The 16,946-nt window shown below is 42.1% G+C and overlaps 1 protein-coding gene across 2 annotated transcripts; it reads right to left on the bottom strand.

Annotated features, from left to right (window-relative positions):
- Positions 1-439: 439 nt before the first annotated feature.
- Positions 440-16,946, bottom strand: rinl (Ras and Rab interactor-like). 2 transcript variants are annotated; one of them, XM_085130431.1, is made up of 11 exons: positions 14,605-16,946; positions 14,174-14,339; positions 10,224-10,335; positions 9,583-9,655; positions 9,348-9,436; positions 9,152-9,234; positions 8,641-8,860; positions 7,195-7,875; positions 6,726-7,043; positions 6,504-6,638; positions 440-5,401 (listed from the first exon to the last, which is right to left on the bottom strand). In XM_085130431.1, coding segments are annotated over exons 1-11 (2,331 nt in total). In that variant the 5' UTR covers positions 14,607-16,946; the 3' UTR covers positions 440-4,949. The 2 variants fall into 2 exon arrangements, with proteins under 2 accessions (XP_084986557.1, XP_084986558.1); XM_085130432.1 differs by lacking the exon at positions 14,605-16,946 and having other exon boundaries at positions 13,397-14,287.

Raw genomic sequence — 16,946 nt, 5'->3', positions numbered from 1 at the left:
CACTGGTGCAGTGTTGGCCCTTCATATACATATCACTACACCCCTTACATCTCCATCATTTCAAGACTCATCTTCTTGAATTTTACCATTCAGGTTATTGAAGCAAAATGAACACGTGTGGAAATGTGCACACCTGTGTGCATAAATGTGTGTGTGTGTGTGTGTGTGTGTGTGTGTGTGTGTGTGTGTGTGTGTGTGTGTGTGTGTGCATAAACATTGCACAGTTCCATTTTAATATAAAGTCTATGTGATTGAGCAGGAGAGAGAAAGAGAGAGAGAGAGAGAGGAGGAGGAGGGTTACTGTGGTGGTCATTAATCATTCAATTACACACCTGTCAGAGTTCAGACAAGTAGGAGAGATGGGGAGGGGGAGGGAGAGACAGAGAGAGAGGGGTAGGGAAAGAGAAAGGAATGGAGGAATGCAGGGGTGGGTGGGACTGAATGACAAGGAGGGAATGTAAAATCTCCACGAGGGTTAAAAGAGAAAGAGGAGAAAGTTTTATTGTGGGCGTGTGAATGAGCTGTGACAGAGGAAAGCTGTTGTACGGTGATGGTCAGTCACAGGCTGCAGTAAAGACAAAGGACCCTCACGCGCATCATAGAGGGACAAGTGACATGTGAGGACAAGGAAGAGCACGGCAGTAAAGATGCTCTGCTGTTCAACGGGATTGCTTTGCTCAAAGTGAGACATTACAAGGTGCACTGTGGGAGTTCTGAAAAGCAAAGGAGGGGGAAAGAAGTATATCTTTATTAATAATTCAATTCAATTCAATTTTATTTATACAGCACCAAATCGCAGCAACAGTCACCTCAAGGCGCTTTATACTGCAAGGTAAACAGAGCAAATCCCAACAATCATATGACCCCCTATGAGCGAGCACTTTGGCGACAGTGGGAAGGAAGAACTCCCCTTTTGACAAGAAGAAACCTCCAGCAGAACCAGGCTCAGGGAGGGGCAGCCATCTGCTGCGACCAGCTGGGGTAAGACGGTGAATGATTTTTATTTACTGTCTGCACTCCCTGTCTATGTAATGTATCACATTAAATCAACTTACTGTACTACTATTGTGTTAATATAGTGAAGAAAAACTACAATATTTAACTGAGTAACTGAGTTACTATGTAGTTGTGCTAAGTAATATATAATGCAGATATTTGAGGGAACATTAATAAATCAAACTTTGTTTTCCCATCCTTGTTTCTTTATATGTGAGCGTGTGTGTGTGTGTGTGTGTGTGTGTGTGTGTGTGTGTGTGTGTTGCAGTTTCCGTGTTTAGCTGCAGTATCTCAAACGCCTCAGGCCACAGCCATCTGTGCCCCCTCCCACATCCCTGCCTTACGCTCTTCATTTCACACACACACACACACACACACAAACACACACACACACCACCACCACCACCACCTCTGCCACTGCCATATATCTAATTTATGGCAGTGGTGAGTGAGTTACACACACTCATGTATGCATAATATATCACATATGTGAAAGGACTATGTGTGGGAGAATGACACGTACTGGCCATGTATGGTTTGGACCACAACTCTATCTTCAGCACTTCTTAAAATATTGCCCACCATGTGTGTACGTGTATGTATGCATGTGTGTGTGATATAGAGAATCACTACAAATGTGATTCAGTGTGTATCGCAGAATTTCTTGCTCTGTCCACCAACTATCACACACTGATAGTATGTATAAAGAAAAAGGGAAAGTGTGTGTGTGTGTGTGTGTGTGTGTGTGTGTGTGTGTGTGTGTGTGTGTGTGTGTGTGTGTGTGTGTGTGTGTAAACGCCCAGCTGTTTCTGGGCTTGCCATCCACATGCAGGCAGAATGCCAGATGTCTCATTAGGCAAATTTGATTGGCTCGGTCATTTAGAATGCAGCGATGAGACGGTTCCATATGTGCATGTACATGGAGCTGTGTGTGTACATTTACATGAGAGGCCCTCTGCATAACTATTCACATGTGTGCACGCTCAATGTATGTGCATTTATTAAGTATTGTGGTAACATTTGGATTTACAAGCTGTTAATTATATTATAATAACAAAAATAGCAATGTAATAGCATAAATGTATCATGAATCATAGGAAAATGTACAAGAACGATAACTACAGACTGTAGATTAAATTACAATAATGAATTTAAATTCTACTTCAGATCTTACACGAATTCAACTGTCCTTTCCACCTTTTTTTTTCTTTGATTTAGCATTTTTATTAAGTTTTATTTACACAGCATGAATTCAAAGCACTTTATATTGTAAAGTTCCTACAATAACTGAAAGAAACCACAACCATCACATGACCCCCTATAAGCAAGCGACAGTGGGAAAGAAAACTTCCTTTTAACAGGAACAAACCTGCGGGAGACTCAGGCTCAGGGAGGTGCGGCCATCAGCCGCAACCAGTTCGTGGTAAGGGGAACAAGAAGAGAGCAGAGGAAGACAGGATGAAAGGTAAACTATGGGAGAAAAAGCCAGAGTTTAATAATAACTAATGATTAAATACAGAGTGGTGTATAAACATAGAAAGCAAAAGAAGATGAGCGAAGAAGAAATCATGGGAAACCCCTAGGAGCCGGGGCCTATTTATGACTCCTTTTATTTTAATTTTTAACTGTGCTATTTTTCCACTAAGTCTACTTTAAGTGAGATGCTTCAGCCTTAATTTTTAGTTTATTAATAGCCACTTCTTAAAGTCTTAATCAATTGACAACCCCGAAGACTAAAAAATAGCTGATGTACCAAAAACTAGATTTTTGAATGACCACTTGAGGGTGGCTCCAAAAGTGAACAAACTGCCATGTGAAATGCCAAACTTTAATACACCAGATTTAACGTGCGTTCAGCTGTATGGGTTTCAGAATCTGCTTTTTAGAAGTAGACTGTAGAGGCTATAACTTACTTACTTACTTAAAATTGTGCGACTGGGTTCACCTCAACTTATTTAAGTCAATAAAGTCTTTGCACTTTTCAGTGCAACAGTTTAACAAATGAATTGGCTTCAGCTTTAACAGCAGTGACGCAAATTTGGTAAATTTGGTTCTAGTATCTTATGTGTATACCTCTTAGCACTCACGAGCAGTTTCTGTGTAATGCATTAATCCTGTCTATTGATGCCCCTTGCAAACCAAGTTAGCATTAGCTGACAGCTTACCCCCAACCCCCCGTGCCCAGCGCTGAACCTCCACCTGTCACTCTGTTTTTACAGGTGCTTTAACTTGACTTACACATTTAATGTCAATGACTAGCCTAACGTACCTCCTTTCAAGTCTCCTTTCAAGAACCTCTTCAAATGTGACTTGCAAGTATCTTTTCATTATCACTTCAACTGCAACTTTTACAGACATGCCATCTCCCTTACATATATGCAAATTTGATTTTGACTCCTTCCTTTCAGTTTTGCAATTTCAGTTGTCATTTTCAGCTTTGTCTCATGACCAATGATTTATTCCTTACTTACCTGTTTGGTGCTATAGCTTCTGCTTCTGCTAAGGATTATACTGTGCCAAAAGAGGCACACTATCACTAGTAATAGTAATAGTACACAGTGATTTTAACTTATGTAACTTAGTTTAGTTTCAGCTTCCTCTTCAAGAAAGCTCCAAAGCCACCCACCAATCAAGGGGCTAAAAGCTGTTCATAACTGAGAAGGTTGAATGCTGCCCTCTAGTGGCCCAAACTGCAGATGAACTTTACTGTAGTGTAGAGATAAGTGATAATGGTGCTACTGTAATTGCTTTTTGTGGGGAGTCTGTGGAGTGTTTGTGCATTACTGTGGAGACCAGAATCAACATAGCACATGCCTCTGCAGCAAAATGCTGTTAGAAAAGAGCCTGAGACAGAATTGAGAAGATCAAATGATTCAGTTTTATTTATTGATTAGTTTATTTTATTGCCACTTTAGGACGAAAGGATAAGACATGCCCATGGCATTGTCAAAATGTTTCTGCTAACACCATTTAACGCTATTAACAAAATTAATAGAGTTAGCAACACTGTCCAAGTACATTTTAGCATTTCATCCTGGAGCAAGCTTCTGCAATAATAATAATAATAATAATAATAATAATAATAATAATAATAATAATAATAATAATAATAATAATATACTCTATGAGCAACACAAAGTGGGACTGCATTTACCTGAAAATAGCCGTCTGTTGTAGGTGGTGCTAAAAAGAGCAGAATAAACTGTACAACCTAAGCAGACTTTTTTAGACCTTAATGACTTCACTCTTTTGGCAAGTTACTGCTTTAATATGACCACATTTAGAAATGTCGAATGATACAAGTTTAAATTAATCAGCATGAAGGATTCCAACCCAGGGCACATCTTACAAAATGCAACCACTTCCTGGTCAGGGGGGTTTAGGAAATGCAACTGTATCAAATACATCGCTTATGGTTAATATATACTGTTAATTGATCAATGTGATCAATTACTAGATTTAACCCCCCGGAGTATGAGGGGAAACACTGATCTATGTCACACATTTACACTGACCATGGTGGCCAAATAAGCTCCCATTAAGCAAGTCTCTAGTAACAAGTGTTGTCTTTACAGCTCACTTGTGACATTAAACTTGTTGCCATTAAGACCAGTGCTTTGAATCTTTTTGGAGTGTGACAAGAAAGCGGTATCAATGTGTGACACCCCTTGTTACACTTTAGAAGAAAACAGCTCGAATTTAAGAAATGTCACTTTAGTATCTCATTCATCCTCTCAACTTGTGACCCTCCAGCTTTATAATGAGACCCAAGAGGAGTCCCAATCCTCAGGCTGAGTCAGGCACACGTTCACCTTAACTGACACCACGGTATTAGTGACACATGTTAAAAGCTTCATTTACCTCTTTGCAAGAATTTCAACAGGTGTGAAATAGCTTTGACCAGTAAGAACATTTTGAGGGTCTTTGACCTTCTCCTGACGACGTGCATCTCATTATAATGCTCTGTGGTCCTCCTCTTTTCCTTCACCAGAAGTCTGGCTATCTTCCTGTTTGCTTGCTGTTTCCTCTTCCTGTGTCACAGGTTGAGAGTCTGAAGTTGGACTAGTAGGCTGTGATTGGTCATTGGCTCCTTGTTCCCTCCCTGTCTCCTCGCTCAGTGTCTGCAGAGCCTCTGTGTTGCGTTCTCCCTGTTCCTGTGACCCCTCCATACTAACAGATGCATTTTCATTTTTGCTTTCATCTTTACTCCCGTCCCGACAAACCTGCCTCCGAATAGTCCGTCTGTGCTTGCTGCGACGCGACTGGTTACAGTGCAGTGTGCGTCTGCGATGCCACTGATTGAGAGACTGTTGGGCTTCCACACTGAGTTGACGGGCAGCCAGTCGTGGGCGGAAACTGCTGATGTAGTAGAGAGATGCATATAGAGTTGTAAGGTAGTAGCCACCTGTTGATATGGGGATATAGAAAAAGGTGACATTGAGTGAGACAACCTATAAGCAGGGGGGAAACTACAAAACTACAACTACAAAGTGTCATCATAAAGTTCCATACGTGTAGGGGGGACTGATTAAACCCAAAGCTTAGCTCTTGGGAGTACACTAAAGAGCGAGAACAGAAACACCACCCACTTGCTGTTTCCTGTGTACGAGGGGCAGCCAATTAAAAGAAAGATCACTTAAACAAAGGGGAACAGGAGCTAAAACTGTTTTTTTTTCAGACAGCTGAAAAACTAAAGGGCTGCACCAAGGACAAAATTAAGAAAACGTAAGGATTATTTTAAGTATGCAATGCCATATTAGTAGTGCAAGAAGAAGGCCCTCTATAGTGTCATCTTTAGACTATAAAAGGCCATACTTTTTAAGTTCATGTACATCCAGCCATGTGCAGTCAGGATCCTGGAGGACTGCACGAGAGCCACTCCTCCATCAAAATTTAAACCGGTATGCAGATGAACACATTTGCAGGACTATAAAATAGGCTTTACTTAAAAGAATAAGCCCTTAGTCACGTGGGCCTGGAGACCAGTGAGCAGCCATCATTAGGGAAAAACGTGCAAAGCCAAAGACCAGCTTGCAAGTAGTCGCTGGAAGTTTATGGTGCTTACTAGCAGATTGTTAGAGTTCCATGAAAAATGCTGACCTGTGTGCAAACATTTGCACACATTTTAGCCCAGTTTCTTACTTTGCACAGTTTATTTACATTTATCGAGGAGTAAACACACATGTAAACTACTGGTGACTGCAGCAATCTGCTAGCCACCAAAGCAATCCCAGGGAAATTTCAGGTCCCTTCGACCAATTCATCCTAGCAACTTCCAGCATCCACTCACAACCAGTCGGGGAATACACACTTTCCTCTCACAACTGATGATTTCCAGATAGTTGTTGACCAGGCAAAACATAGGCATTACTGTCAGAGTGTGTTAGCAAGTCACTTACTAAGTTTCTGAGTAAAGTCAGAAAAACTTCTATTTAGTTTCAAACATGATTTACTAAAATGGAGCATCACACTTCCTCTACATTGTCCTTGAATTATAACTGGCTTACCCTCTCCTTGTAGCTGTGTGGGATCCAGCAGTTCCATCATGTAATCTGTGTCTACCTGCAAGGTGACCAGGTTGCTACGGAGCAGCACCCACGTCAGGCAGGGCAGGAAATCATCTGCTCCATACACTTTACCTGCTGTGAGGAGAACATGACTTTAAGTGGATATAACAACCAAGCGACTCAAAGTAGAAGAGTGGTATTTACGAAACACTGCCAGGCTACCTGAGCTAGCATTGGCACTCATGCTGTGATAGATGCTCTTGCAGACTTTGAGCATGATCTCCACTTTCTTGTTTGGGGAGTAGACATCGTGCATATTATTCCATTTCTGCTGGATACGATCTAGCGTGACGGAGTCAGGAACTCCGACTCCTGCTGAACCTCCTAGTTCAGTCACCTCGTTCTTTTCCAGCAAGCGCAGGTTGCTCTGGAGACGCTCGAAGGTGCCATCATTGGTTCGGGAGGTTTCTATGCAGGAGTAGAGGTGGCTGGAGACAGGCTTCAGGGCCACTTTGTGGATGGAGAGCTCCACCAAGGTGTCTACACCAGGATCAAAAGATAGCAGAGGGATAATTATTGGAGCACTAAGTGTTCAACCACAAGGTTTTAAGAATGCAAAATATATATTCTGTCATTTATGCTGACAACAAAAACCTAAAATCATTTCTGTGTTATGTCACAGCCCACTCACCAATCTCTGAGTCGTTTAAGTCAGTTATGCTTTCCAGTAACATCTGGATGTCTGCATAATCCAGCAGTGTCTCCCTCAGTGATGTGAGTGATAATCTCACTTCCTGTAAGAACTCCGACCCTGTGACACCGCTAGAATCAGTCCCTCGCTTCGATGTCATCTCCACAAATCCCTTCACAGCCTCTGCGAATACAGCACCTTTCTTCTCACTCAGCTCTTGGACACGATTGGACAGTCTTTTTCTCTGGCTTACAAGCCCACCCAGCGCCTGGCCCACGGCAGAGAGGCGATGTAGGACCTTATCAGCCAAACGGTGTGCTGAAGCGTGGTGATGTGACGAGCTTAGCATCTGGGGCTCCATCTCTTCCTCTATGCTGCTGATTGAAAGCGAGTCAAGCTCGAGCGATGGAGGCTGGAGCGAGGAAGAAGGCCTGGGTGGAGGCAGCCAGACGCCATCCTCAATCCAGGACACCCTGTGAGGAGACTGAGGCACGGGGCTGCTGTGGCGCTGCAACTCAGGTGTTCCATTTCTAGGGGTGGAGGAAGTGGATGAAGGTAGGCTCCCCGTGCTCACTCTCTGAGGCTGGGCGATTACTAAATCCCGACTGGGCCGCCGGAGGACCACCCCTGCTGGTGTTTGCTCAGTTGGTGCTGAATCAGCGGAACAGGCTCTGATTAAACCTGAATAACATCACAGATTTTTGCAATGAATTTAACTGATCCCACTTACTGATATCACAAGTGACATAAACAGAGAGACAGGACTGGCATTTTAACTATTTCTGAAATATGGTGTACCTCTGACAGTTTCAAAAACAACCATAGGAATTAGTTTTGGACACTTGCTACGCAGGGCTAACTTGTCAGAGGTAGCGATTAACAGTGTGGTCAAGCCAAATATATGTGCAAGTGTGGAGCAAGACGACAGAACAGCTGACGATGATTAAAGTATTTTAATAAGTGCTAACCCACATGAATGCTTTTTGTGGTGATATTTTCATTTAGTTTTAAAAGCTTGCACAAAGCCACTTCCTGTTTGCACCAGACACAGTGGATTTTTTTCTCCCCCTGACCTGCAGGAACAGCATACTCTCTGTGGCCCAGGACTTCCTGATTTAGAAACTCCTAACTGTGTTTTTGCCCCTCACACACTTCAGCAAAACTGACCAGGACTGCATGTCTTTGTCCGTGTACAAAATGTATGGAAAACACAGTTACAAGTTTATTGGTAGGCTTATTTTTTATGAGGGGAAGAAAAGGTTTTTAGGGGTTTAAAGAGTGCAAGGAGAGAAACTTTAAGTTCAATGCATCTCCTGATCTGGATAGATAGAAGCATTGTTTTTCAAAACTGTGAGGGGAAATGAAACTACACTGTCTAACATGTTCAGAACTGAGAAAGCTTTTTTTATATTGGGTGAAATGGCCATCTGAAGTTGGTGCACTGACCTGAGCTCTCTGTATTGGGAGCAGGGGTTTCTTGCTCCAAAGAGATGGCTCGTTTACTTTGTAACCCTGCGCCTGCCCATTGCCGGGTGGTGCTGAGGCGTCGCTCTCGTCTGAAATTTGACGGCTGTGCGGCAGCTGGCCTGTGGGTCAGCCACTCATCTCCGTGTTCATGGAGGTAGAGGGGATTGATGATACACAGGGCCCCGTTTGTGGACGTCAGCTATTGAAAAAAACACATACATACAGTGTTAACAGGATAGAACGCAACATTGGTTACACAATAGACACATATAACCACTTTAGAAAGTTAAATTATTCTTAATTTAAATATTCTTGTGGGCATCTGAACATTATTTTGGAGTGGTGCTTCTGGTTGCATGACGAATGTTCTGTTTCTGAGACAATTACCAGGCTATTGATTTACCCACTGAAGGAAGTAAAGACACCATTTCCCCTTAAGTCCCTCCCCCTCCATCACAAAAATCTACATACACGTAGATAAGCAACATACCTGTATGGAGCACATCATTCTGCTTGGTTCCCTTTGGGACATTTCATCAGTCTGTTGATCAGGTGGTGTGGAAAGCCAAGTTTCTGCAACAGAGAAATCAGTGACAAGGCTCCTCAACACAGTGTATTTATTTGCGGTTTTGTATTGTTTTGTTGAAGATTATGAAAGGCGAAAGCTCAGGAAGGCCCGGACGCACTAGGTTCAAGCTGTGAAAGACGCTCTTTGTTTGTGTCTGTTACACTGTAGATCCAGCGAGGAATGTGGAGACAAACAGCCAGCACATCCCTGAAACACAGAGGGAGAGAGATCCAAGAGATAAACAGACACGATTTGGTTAAACACAGGTTCGAACAGTCTTTCACAACGTCCGCAATTCCACCAATAGCCAAGCATGGGGAGTTTTTTATGTAGCTGAGACAGGAGATTCTTACCTGGTCAGAGAGTAGAAGAGCACCAGCTGAGTCAAGTCAGAGAAAGACAGATGAGACTCAGACAGTTGGAAAACTGTCAGAGAGAAACAGAAAGAGTGGGCAGCTTTAGTCTCATTCTGAAATGCTCTGGTGAAAAATACTTTCCTGGAAATGCACCAAAGTTTATACCAGTAAAAAACTAAAAGGGAACTTAAGATAAGCCAGTGTTAGGGTTTCACATATTTCCACAGTAGCTTTACAGCTTGATTATTTCCTGGCAGTGTGTGGTTTATAAAGCCTGACGAGGGTGTTTGCAGGCTAGAGGAGTCAGATGACCCTTTAGTGTTTGATTTATTTATTTATTTATTTTAGATACATCATGTAGATCAGTGAGTGGAAAAGTTTGGTAAATAAATAAAATAGGACCAGAGTTTGATGTTTTAATCTGCATCAATCTACAATAACTGCCATGTCTGCAGGTACACAAACCTGAGAAGAGAAAGTGCAACTACCAGAAGTACTGACTCATAAAATAACCACTAAAAATGACGCAGGGAAATTGGTGGCTTGGTCACACAGACACACACACAAGCACAAGCCCATGCATGCACGCCCGAGCGCACACACACACACACAGATGTTTGCATGTGGTTGGATCCTACCTGCTCCTGTGCATTTGATATTATAATCAAAGACTTCCTCATTCTGCGCTCCGGCAGACACACACAGCAGGCTTGGCTGAGACGTCACAGAGTCCCGCACAACCAGGAAACTCTGCAGGGAAACACACGTGTGACTCATTTAAAGATTTCAATTGTCACAGAAACCTGTTAAGCAGGAGAACGTTTACTTTTAACCCTCTCAGGCTCAAATTAAACTTTTTGTTGCTAATGCACAACCAAGTCCTGCAGTGGTACTTCTGAGTAAAAATCATAAAATATGTATGTGGGGTAATCAGGTTGTTAGTTTTTAACTGTTGCAAATCGGCAACGCCTGCCTCGAGAGGGTTAAATGTTCACGCTGGCAGGCTACAGGGCGTGGCCAGATGGTAAGCAGGCAGCGGTAAGAGAACAACTGAGTGATGGATGTACACAGACAGAGAGAAAAAAACTATTTTAGAGTGTGGTTTACAAAGAAATGTGTCAGAATTTCTGTGACAAGAGTCAATTGATTTGATCTCGACGTGACAGAGCGTCATGCACACTGCAAATGTCTAAGGGCTCATGCATTAAGTGCTGATAAGTGTTTGCTTGCCCACTCGGAGATGCTGATATGAATCTGTAGATGATGGTTAACTGAGTGACGAACCAGTGTGGCTTAAGACCACTCACATCACATGATTTTCTTTAACCATGTTCTATTCTATTCTTCACGTTTTATTTTGCGCATGCATCAAAACTAAAACCTGAAACTGAGCCCCACAGCACTGTTAGTGCGCAAATCCATCTTCATTAAAACCAATCAAATCCTATACAAGAAAACCTTGAAAACCGAGGGTTTCAAAGAGTGGCCCGCAGGCCGTGGCAGGACTCGTTCATATTTCATGCAGCCCTTGAGTCTGACAAAAAGAGAGAGCTCTCTACTGTGCATTTTATTCACTCACAGTTCACACCACATGTGTGATACAGCAGCACACACCACGACCCCAAAGATGTTGTTTCTTTTCTAGCTTCTGTTTTAGCCATCAGAGCCAACTAAACTGTCTTAACTCATGGCGGAAAAACTATAAAGCAGTACAAGAGTGGACTAAAGTAAATAAACACAAATGCTAACACAAAATGCCACCATCTTCCGAACAACCATAATCATAACGATAACTAAAAGAGTTTTATGTGTGTAGTTTCCTGCCCAGCTTTCAACCATGTGCTGACTCCTTAAACTGGCACTCAGGGATACCTGCAGCAAAGAAATATGTCGTGCAGAAATAGACTGTAAGTTCAGGGTAATTTATTACTGTAGAAGTACAGGGTTATTATACAGGAATAGGGATTATTAACACGTAGAGATCATTTATGACAGTTGCCCATCTTCTCCGGTGTGGCATCCTATTAAATTCACCTGAAGGTCAGACCGTGCAATGCTCAGAGAAACTGCAGAAAACCCAAGAGCTACATTTAATACCTACACCTCAGTTAGCATTAAGTGATACAGTACGATTATAAAAGGACTGAATGGCTTTTATGGAACAGTTGCCAGGAGAAACCAGAGCTAAATTTTGCAAAGTTGGATGTGAACAAACCACAAGACTTCTGGAACAATGTTCTCTGGACAGATGAGACCAAAGTGAAGGTGATTGGCCGTAATGCACGGAAGGATGATGATTCGGGCTTGAGAACTGGGTACTTTGCATTACTGAACTCCTCTGCAAGTATTCTAGAGTCAAATGTGAGGCCATCTGTCTGACAACTAAAGCTTGACCCAGAGTGGGTCATGCAACAGGACAATGATCCCAAACACAGCAGTGAATCTACGACAGAATGGCTGAAAAAGAAGAAAATGAAGGCATCGGAAGGGCCCAGTCAAACTGCCCAATCTCTGTGTGACTTCATCAATTTGAAGAAATACTTCTGCTAAAGGTGGGTTTGCAAGCTAGTGAATCATAGGATGTACTTTCTGCTTGATGTTATAGAGCTGATAAACAATGACAGTATGACATTTGTTGTCGTTCATGTGAGGTTGCATTTGAATAATTTGAAGACCTTCTAAAGAGCAGATGATCTTTATATGTGCTGACATGCAAAACCTTAGAAGTGAAAGAGGCTGCACTTTCTTTTTCGCATTACTGTGAATAGGGTCTTGCAGTTAGGGCATTTATTTTTAGGTTCTTACTCTCAGATCATATCAAACTCAATCTGTCTTTAAACGTGCCTTGTGACTAGCTTTTGTAAAGGCCTCATTGAATCAGGCACTGCTGTAACTCGAGCGGGCTAATGTGATTCGTGTATTTTAACTTAGATGGCATAAAAATGTACAAGAAACAGGATCAGTTACAGTCAGTAATGAGGCTAAAACGTTGTACTGCTGACTCCAGCCTCGTCAGTGATGGTAAAAGACTAATCTTGTTCCTGGTATTTGTCCACTTTAGAAAAAAATGTGAAGTGTTTCTGTTTCTGGTGTGAATATCTCAAGAAGCCCTTTCACTTCTTCATGTCTCCTTTTATACACACAGCTTTGCTTTGTCTGCACAGAGACTCGCATCGATCACGACGCCTTTTTTGGAAGCAAAGACAATAAAATGGCCAGTTGAGACACAATTAACTTGAGTAAAGCAAAACGCATGTAATCCAAGGCAACGGCTCTGTCAAGTAGTTACATCACCACAGCCAAATTCAAAGGTGCTCTTTAGACCAGCACACATTTACAAACATGTACAGAGGAAGTGGTTTTCAGGCTCTGTGTGTACAAAAATAAAGACTGACAAGCTTACTTGAAGTCACCAAACTCTGAGCACAGAAACACACTGAAAGACAGCAAAAACGGCGGCAATTAGGAAAAATATATCTTCCACTGATTCATAACAGCCATCTTACTGTTTGCCATTCACAAAAACAAGAAGAAATGAGTCAATCAACCCTCCCTTCCAACATCTGATTGAACAAAAGTCGACTACAACCTCCACAGCATTCTGCGTTTCGCATTATCACAGAAAACTCTTAACACTTAATACAAAACAAAAAAAGCACACTCCTCCCCCATAACACATTTGTCACGGTTCAACGACTTGTTGCTGCCAGTCAGAGTTTTGCATTTCAGTGTAATTGTCTCCATGTCACGCTTTATAATAACCGAGAACAATGAATACATAAAGCACATACGTTGTTACTTTGTTACTTACGTTCCCTGCGAGTGCAGCAGCCAAACCCACCATGAAATGTCATTTCCCCGACATGAACTCGCTTTTATTCAGCACTACTTCTGCATTTAAAACAGTTCGTTGTGTTATCAGACCTCAAATAGGAAAAAAAAGAAGGAACTACATTTAAGTGACGTGTGCATGTCAACATTTAGACCCACAAAAAACGCTTGGTTGCTAGAGAAAATTTAAATGATGCACGCGACTTCGAGCTTGGGAACGCAGAAAGCAGCGAAACTGGGAGAGGAAGCAGAAGAGAGGACACACTGGGAAGTGGGAGACACTGGCGGGAAACTGAGAAAAAAATAAAGAAGATTTCTTTTGAAAAAATAGTCTCAAAGTAAATGCAAAGTAAGTAAGTCATTAAATGTAAAGTTGTTTTATTGCATAAGAGTTGTCAAAATTGAATCGACTGAGTAGCAGTTGATTAAACTGGTCAAATTCTAATAAAATATGACTATCAAGTGGGCCGTTATGGTTCAATTGGGAAAGTGAATCTGTTGGGCGTTTTTTGGCCGTCGGACAACGATTCTGATCGCCACACTGCCAAATAGGACGGGGGGAAAAGAAAGTGAGTAGCAGGCAAAGACTAAGATCAAGGACCTGTTAGGAAACAGAGTCATTATTTAGTGTTAGTGGGAAGCTTTACAGGGAGATCCTTGAATGATTTGATCAATCATCTGGACTTCATTTGACACACACTGGATGCTTGATGTCACATAATAACAGCGAGAGTCATTCAGTGATGTCTGCTCCTACCCCAGCAGGTGTCCCACAGATAGCAGCGTGAGCCCCCTCTCTGTCCCAGGCTGCCCCGGGGCACCAGGCCTCCTGGCAGCCTTTCAGCTGATCCAGCAGTGACAGTTTCCTCCTGCTGCTCCTCCATGGGATGGCTGTTGTCCCATTAACTGAACTGTGAACAGCCCTGGACACAAACACATTGACATATTTTTGTCTACATCTATGGACATCAGCTGTAGATAATACAGAAGGTCCATTCTGACAAAGTAAAAAAGACAATCTGGGTAGTTAACAGTGCATAATTCAGCAAAAAAAAGTATACAAAACTAAGAAAGTTTCCTCTAAGATGTGGCTTCTGGGACAATCATTTTTAATAACTAGACATCAAACTCAAGACAATGTTAGACAGAGAATTAAACACAAGCAGTATAGAAATAGCTGATACTCACATGTGTCGAGCTGGCTCGGTTAGTTGACGTATCTTCCCTCCTTTATACTGTTAGCCGTTTCTACACATATTGCAATCTCCCCACTCTTGAACTCTTCCTTTCTGCGCAGTGCAAAGTTTTGCTTAAGAGTTCAGAATAGCTGAAATAGGAAGCTGTCATCTTTCTCACTAACACGTCGTCAAAAGGTTTCGCGGCAAAATTTTCTTAAGTTTCTCAAATTCAGGTATTTGATGTACGTGCTCGCCTGCTTCTGCCTCCTGCTCACGCTGGCATTTAATGTAGTTTCAATTTTCATGTGAATGTTCACGACACCTTCTTCACCCTTCCCTCCCCCCCTCCAAGTCTGCCTGTGGTTAACCCAGCTCTGACTACAGCGTGGAGAGAGAGAAAACACTGCATGTTCTCTAAAGAGCTATGTGCCTATTTTCTTACTCTCTCTGCAGCACCTTTCTTCTGATCCGATTCTGAACTGTAAAACCATCAAAGCAAAGAACAGACAATGGTCTGAGAATGCTTCACCATGTCTTCATCTCTGTGACAATTATAGACAAACATCGTCTGATTAAAGTAAGATCACACGGATGGTTTTACTTTTCATGTGTGAGAACTCGCTCACAGCGGAGGATGGACAAAGTCATTGACATTCAGTTCCAACAACTGGTGAGAAATGTTGAGTGTGGGATGAGTAAATGGATAAATAAATAAAAGCATGCACAGTAAGATTATTGAAAAAGTCTGAAAGATCGATTAGTGATATAAACGTTTTTTGTTTTTTTTTCTAAAGACCAGATTATAAGAAATATACAATAAGAAAAATGTACACAAATGAAGGAAATTTAAAGCTACTCCACTTATTGTCAGATTGCGGCTGGTTATCCTTTAAAGCCTGATTTTCTTGGAGTTCCTGGGCTGGCTGATCCCTGGATGAAGTTTCACCTGGTTTCCTCCTTCCTACCTGTTTAAGATTATTAATCATTATTATATCTGCACCAATTCTTTGCCAGGTCGTCATTGCCAATATGGTGAACTTTAGGTCACTTTTGTAACTATTATTGTTGTTTATGATGATCTGTCTGTAATACTCCTGTCTCTCTCCCTGCTCCCAGCTCTCTTGGAAATCTTGCCTCCTTGGAAACACACTTGTCAGCTGCCTGTGGAAACCTCCAGCTCATCACCCACTCTCTGTAACGTGTCAAGAAGAAGGAGGACTCACCTGATCACCAGCCTGCCCACCCTCTCCCTGTTGCTAGCTTTTGGCTTGCCACCTGCCACCCACAGACGCCCTCCATGACTCCATTCATCTACAGTACAAGTGTTGTAGCTACATTTACATTTTACAAATTCTCTGTCAATACTATGTCTCTTCTGAACTGCTGTTAACTCTGTATCTCCTCTCTGGCAGAGCTCCTCTCCACTACTTCTTCACAGTGATCACAACAAGAGCGCAACAAGCTACCCTAAAACAATCCAATGGTAAAAGCAATACACCTGCAAATATCAGGTGAGGGATAAAATGCTCTACAAAAATTACCGAAGTGTCTGAATGTTCCACCGCAGCTACGGGACGCTGTTCTGTGGGTAGATGAGTGATAAGGAACGCTATGTTCGGAGGAAGATAGCACAGCACACCAACATGAAAACCTCACTCTAGCTGTGAAGCACGGTGGAGGGAGCATCATGGTTTGTGGCTGCCCCAGGTTGATGGAAATCGTGCAGTCATCCAGGCAACAATGAATTTTAATTGCATTAAGAACTCTTCAGAAGAATGTGAACAAAGTATAAAGCTGTGGAGAGGTTTGGTGACAATAACCCAAAGCATGAAAAGTGGACCAACCACAGGATGGCTGATAAAGAAAAAACTAGCGCTAAACAGTGTTTTGGCATTTCCAGCACAGACCTGACCTCAGCCCAGCGGTTCTCAAAGTTTGTCTGGCGTGCCCTACTTTAGACACTGAAAATAGTTCACTCGCCACACACACTAACCCCACAGTATTTTATAAACCATTATCAATAAAAGTAAATTCCAAAATGTTGATTTTGTTCATTTGGTACGTCCAGATCAACAGAACCTTTTGGGATTTCCTTACCTAGATGATTGAGTATATGTTTGTGGTTAATATTTCCTCTTCACCTCTTTGTAGGTCACATAAGCATCTACAAGACACATCCGATGGAGGCTTAGCTGCTAAAGGAGGTGCAAGTCGCTTTTGCCAGCCTGTTACATGAGTGATTATATAACATGTTCAAGGTCTGAATGGAACAATTGTTTTTTTGTTGTTTTTTTGTTAATTTAGTCAATTTGTCCATATTTGCACCTTACGGCTAATTGCATTTTAAATAAC

Source organism: Neolamprologus multifasciatus, chromosome 14 (assembly GCF_963576455.1).
Source record: "Neolamprologus multifasciatus chromosome 14, fNeoMul1.2, whole genome shotgun sequence".
NCBI classification, from domain to species: domain Eukaryota; kingdom Metazoa; phylum Chordata; class Actinopteri; order Cichliformes; family Cichlidae; genus Neolamprologus; species Neolamprologus multifasciatus.
The sequence above is the reverse complement of the archived record's forward strand: the minus strand, read 5'-3'. Positions and strand labels throughout refer to the sequence as shown.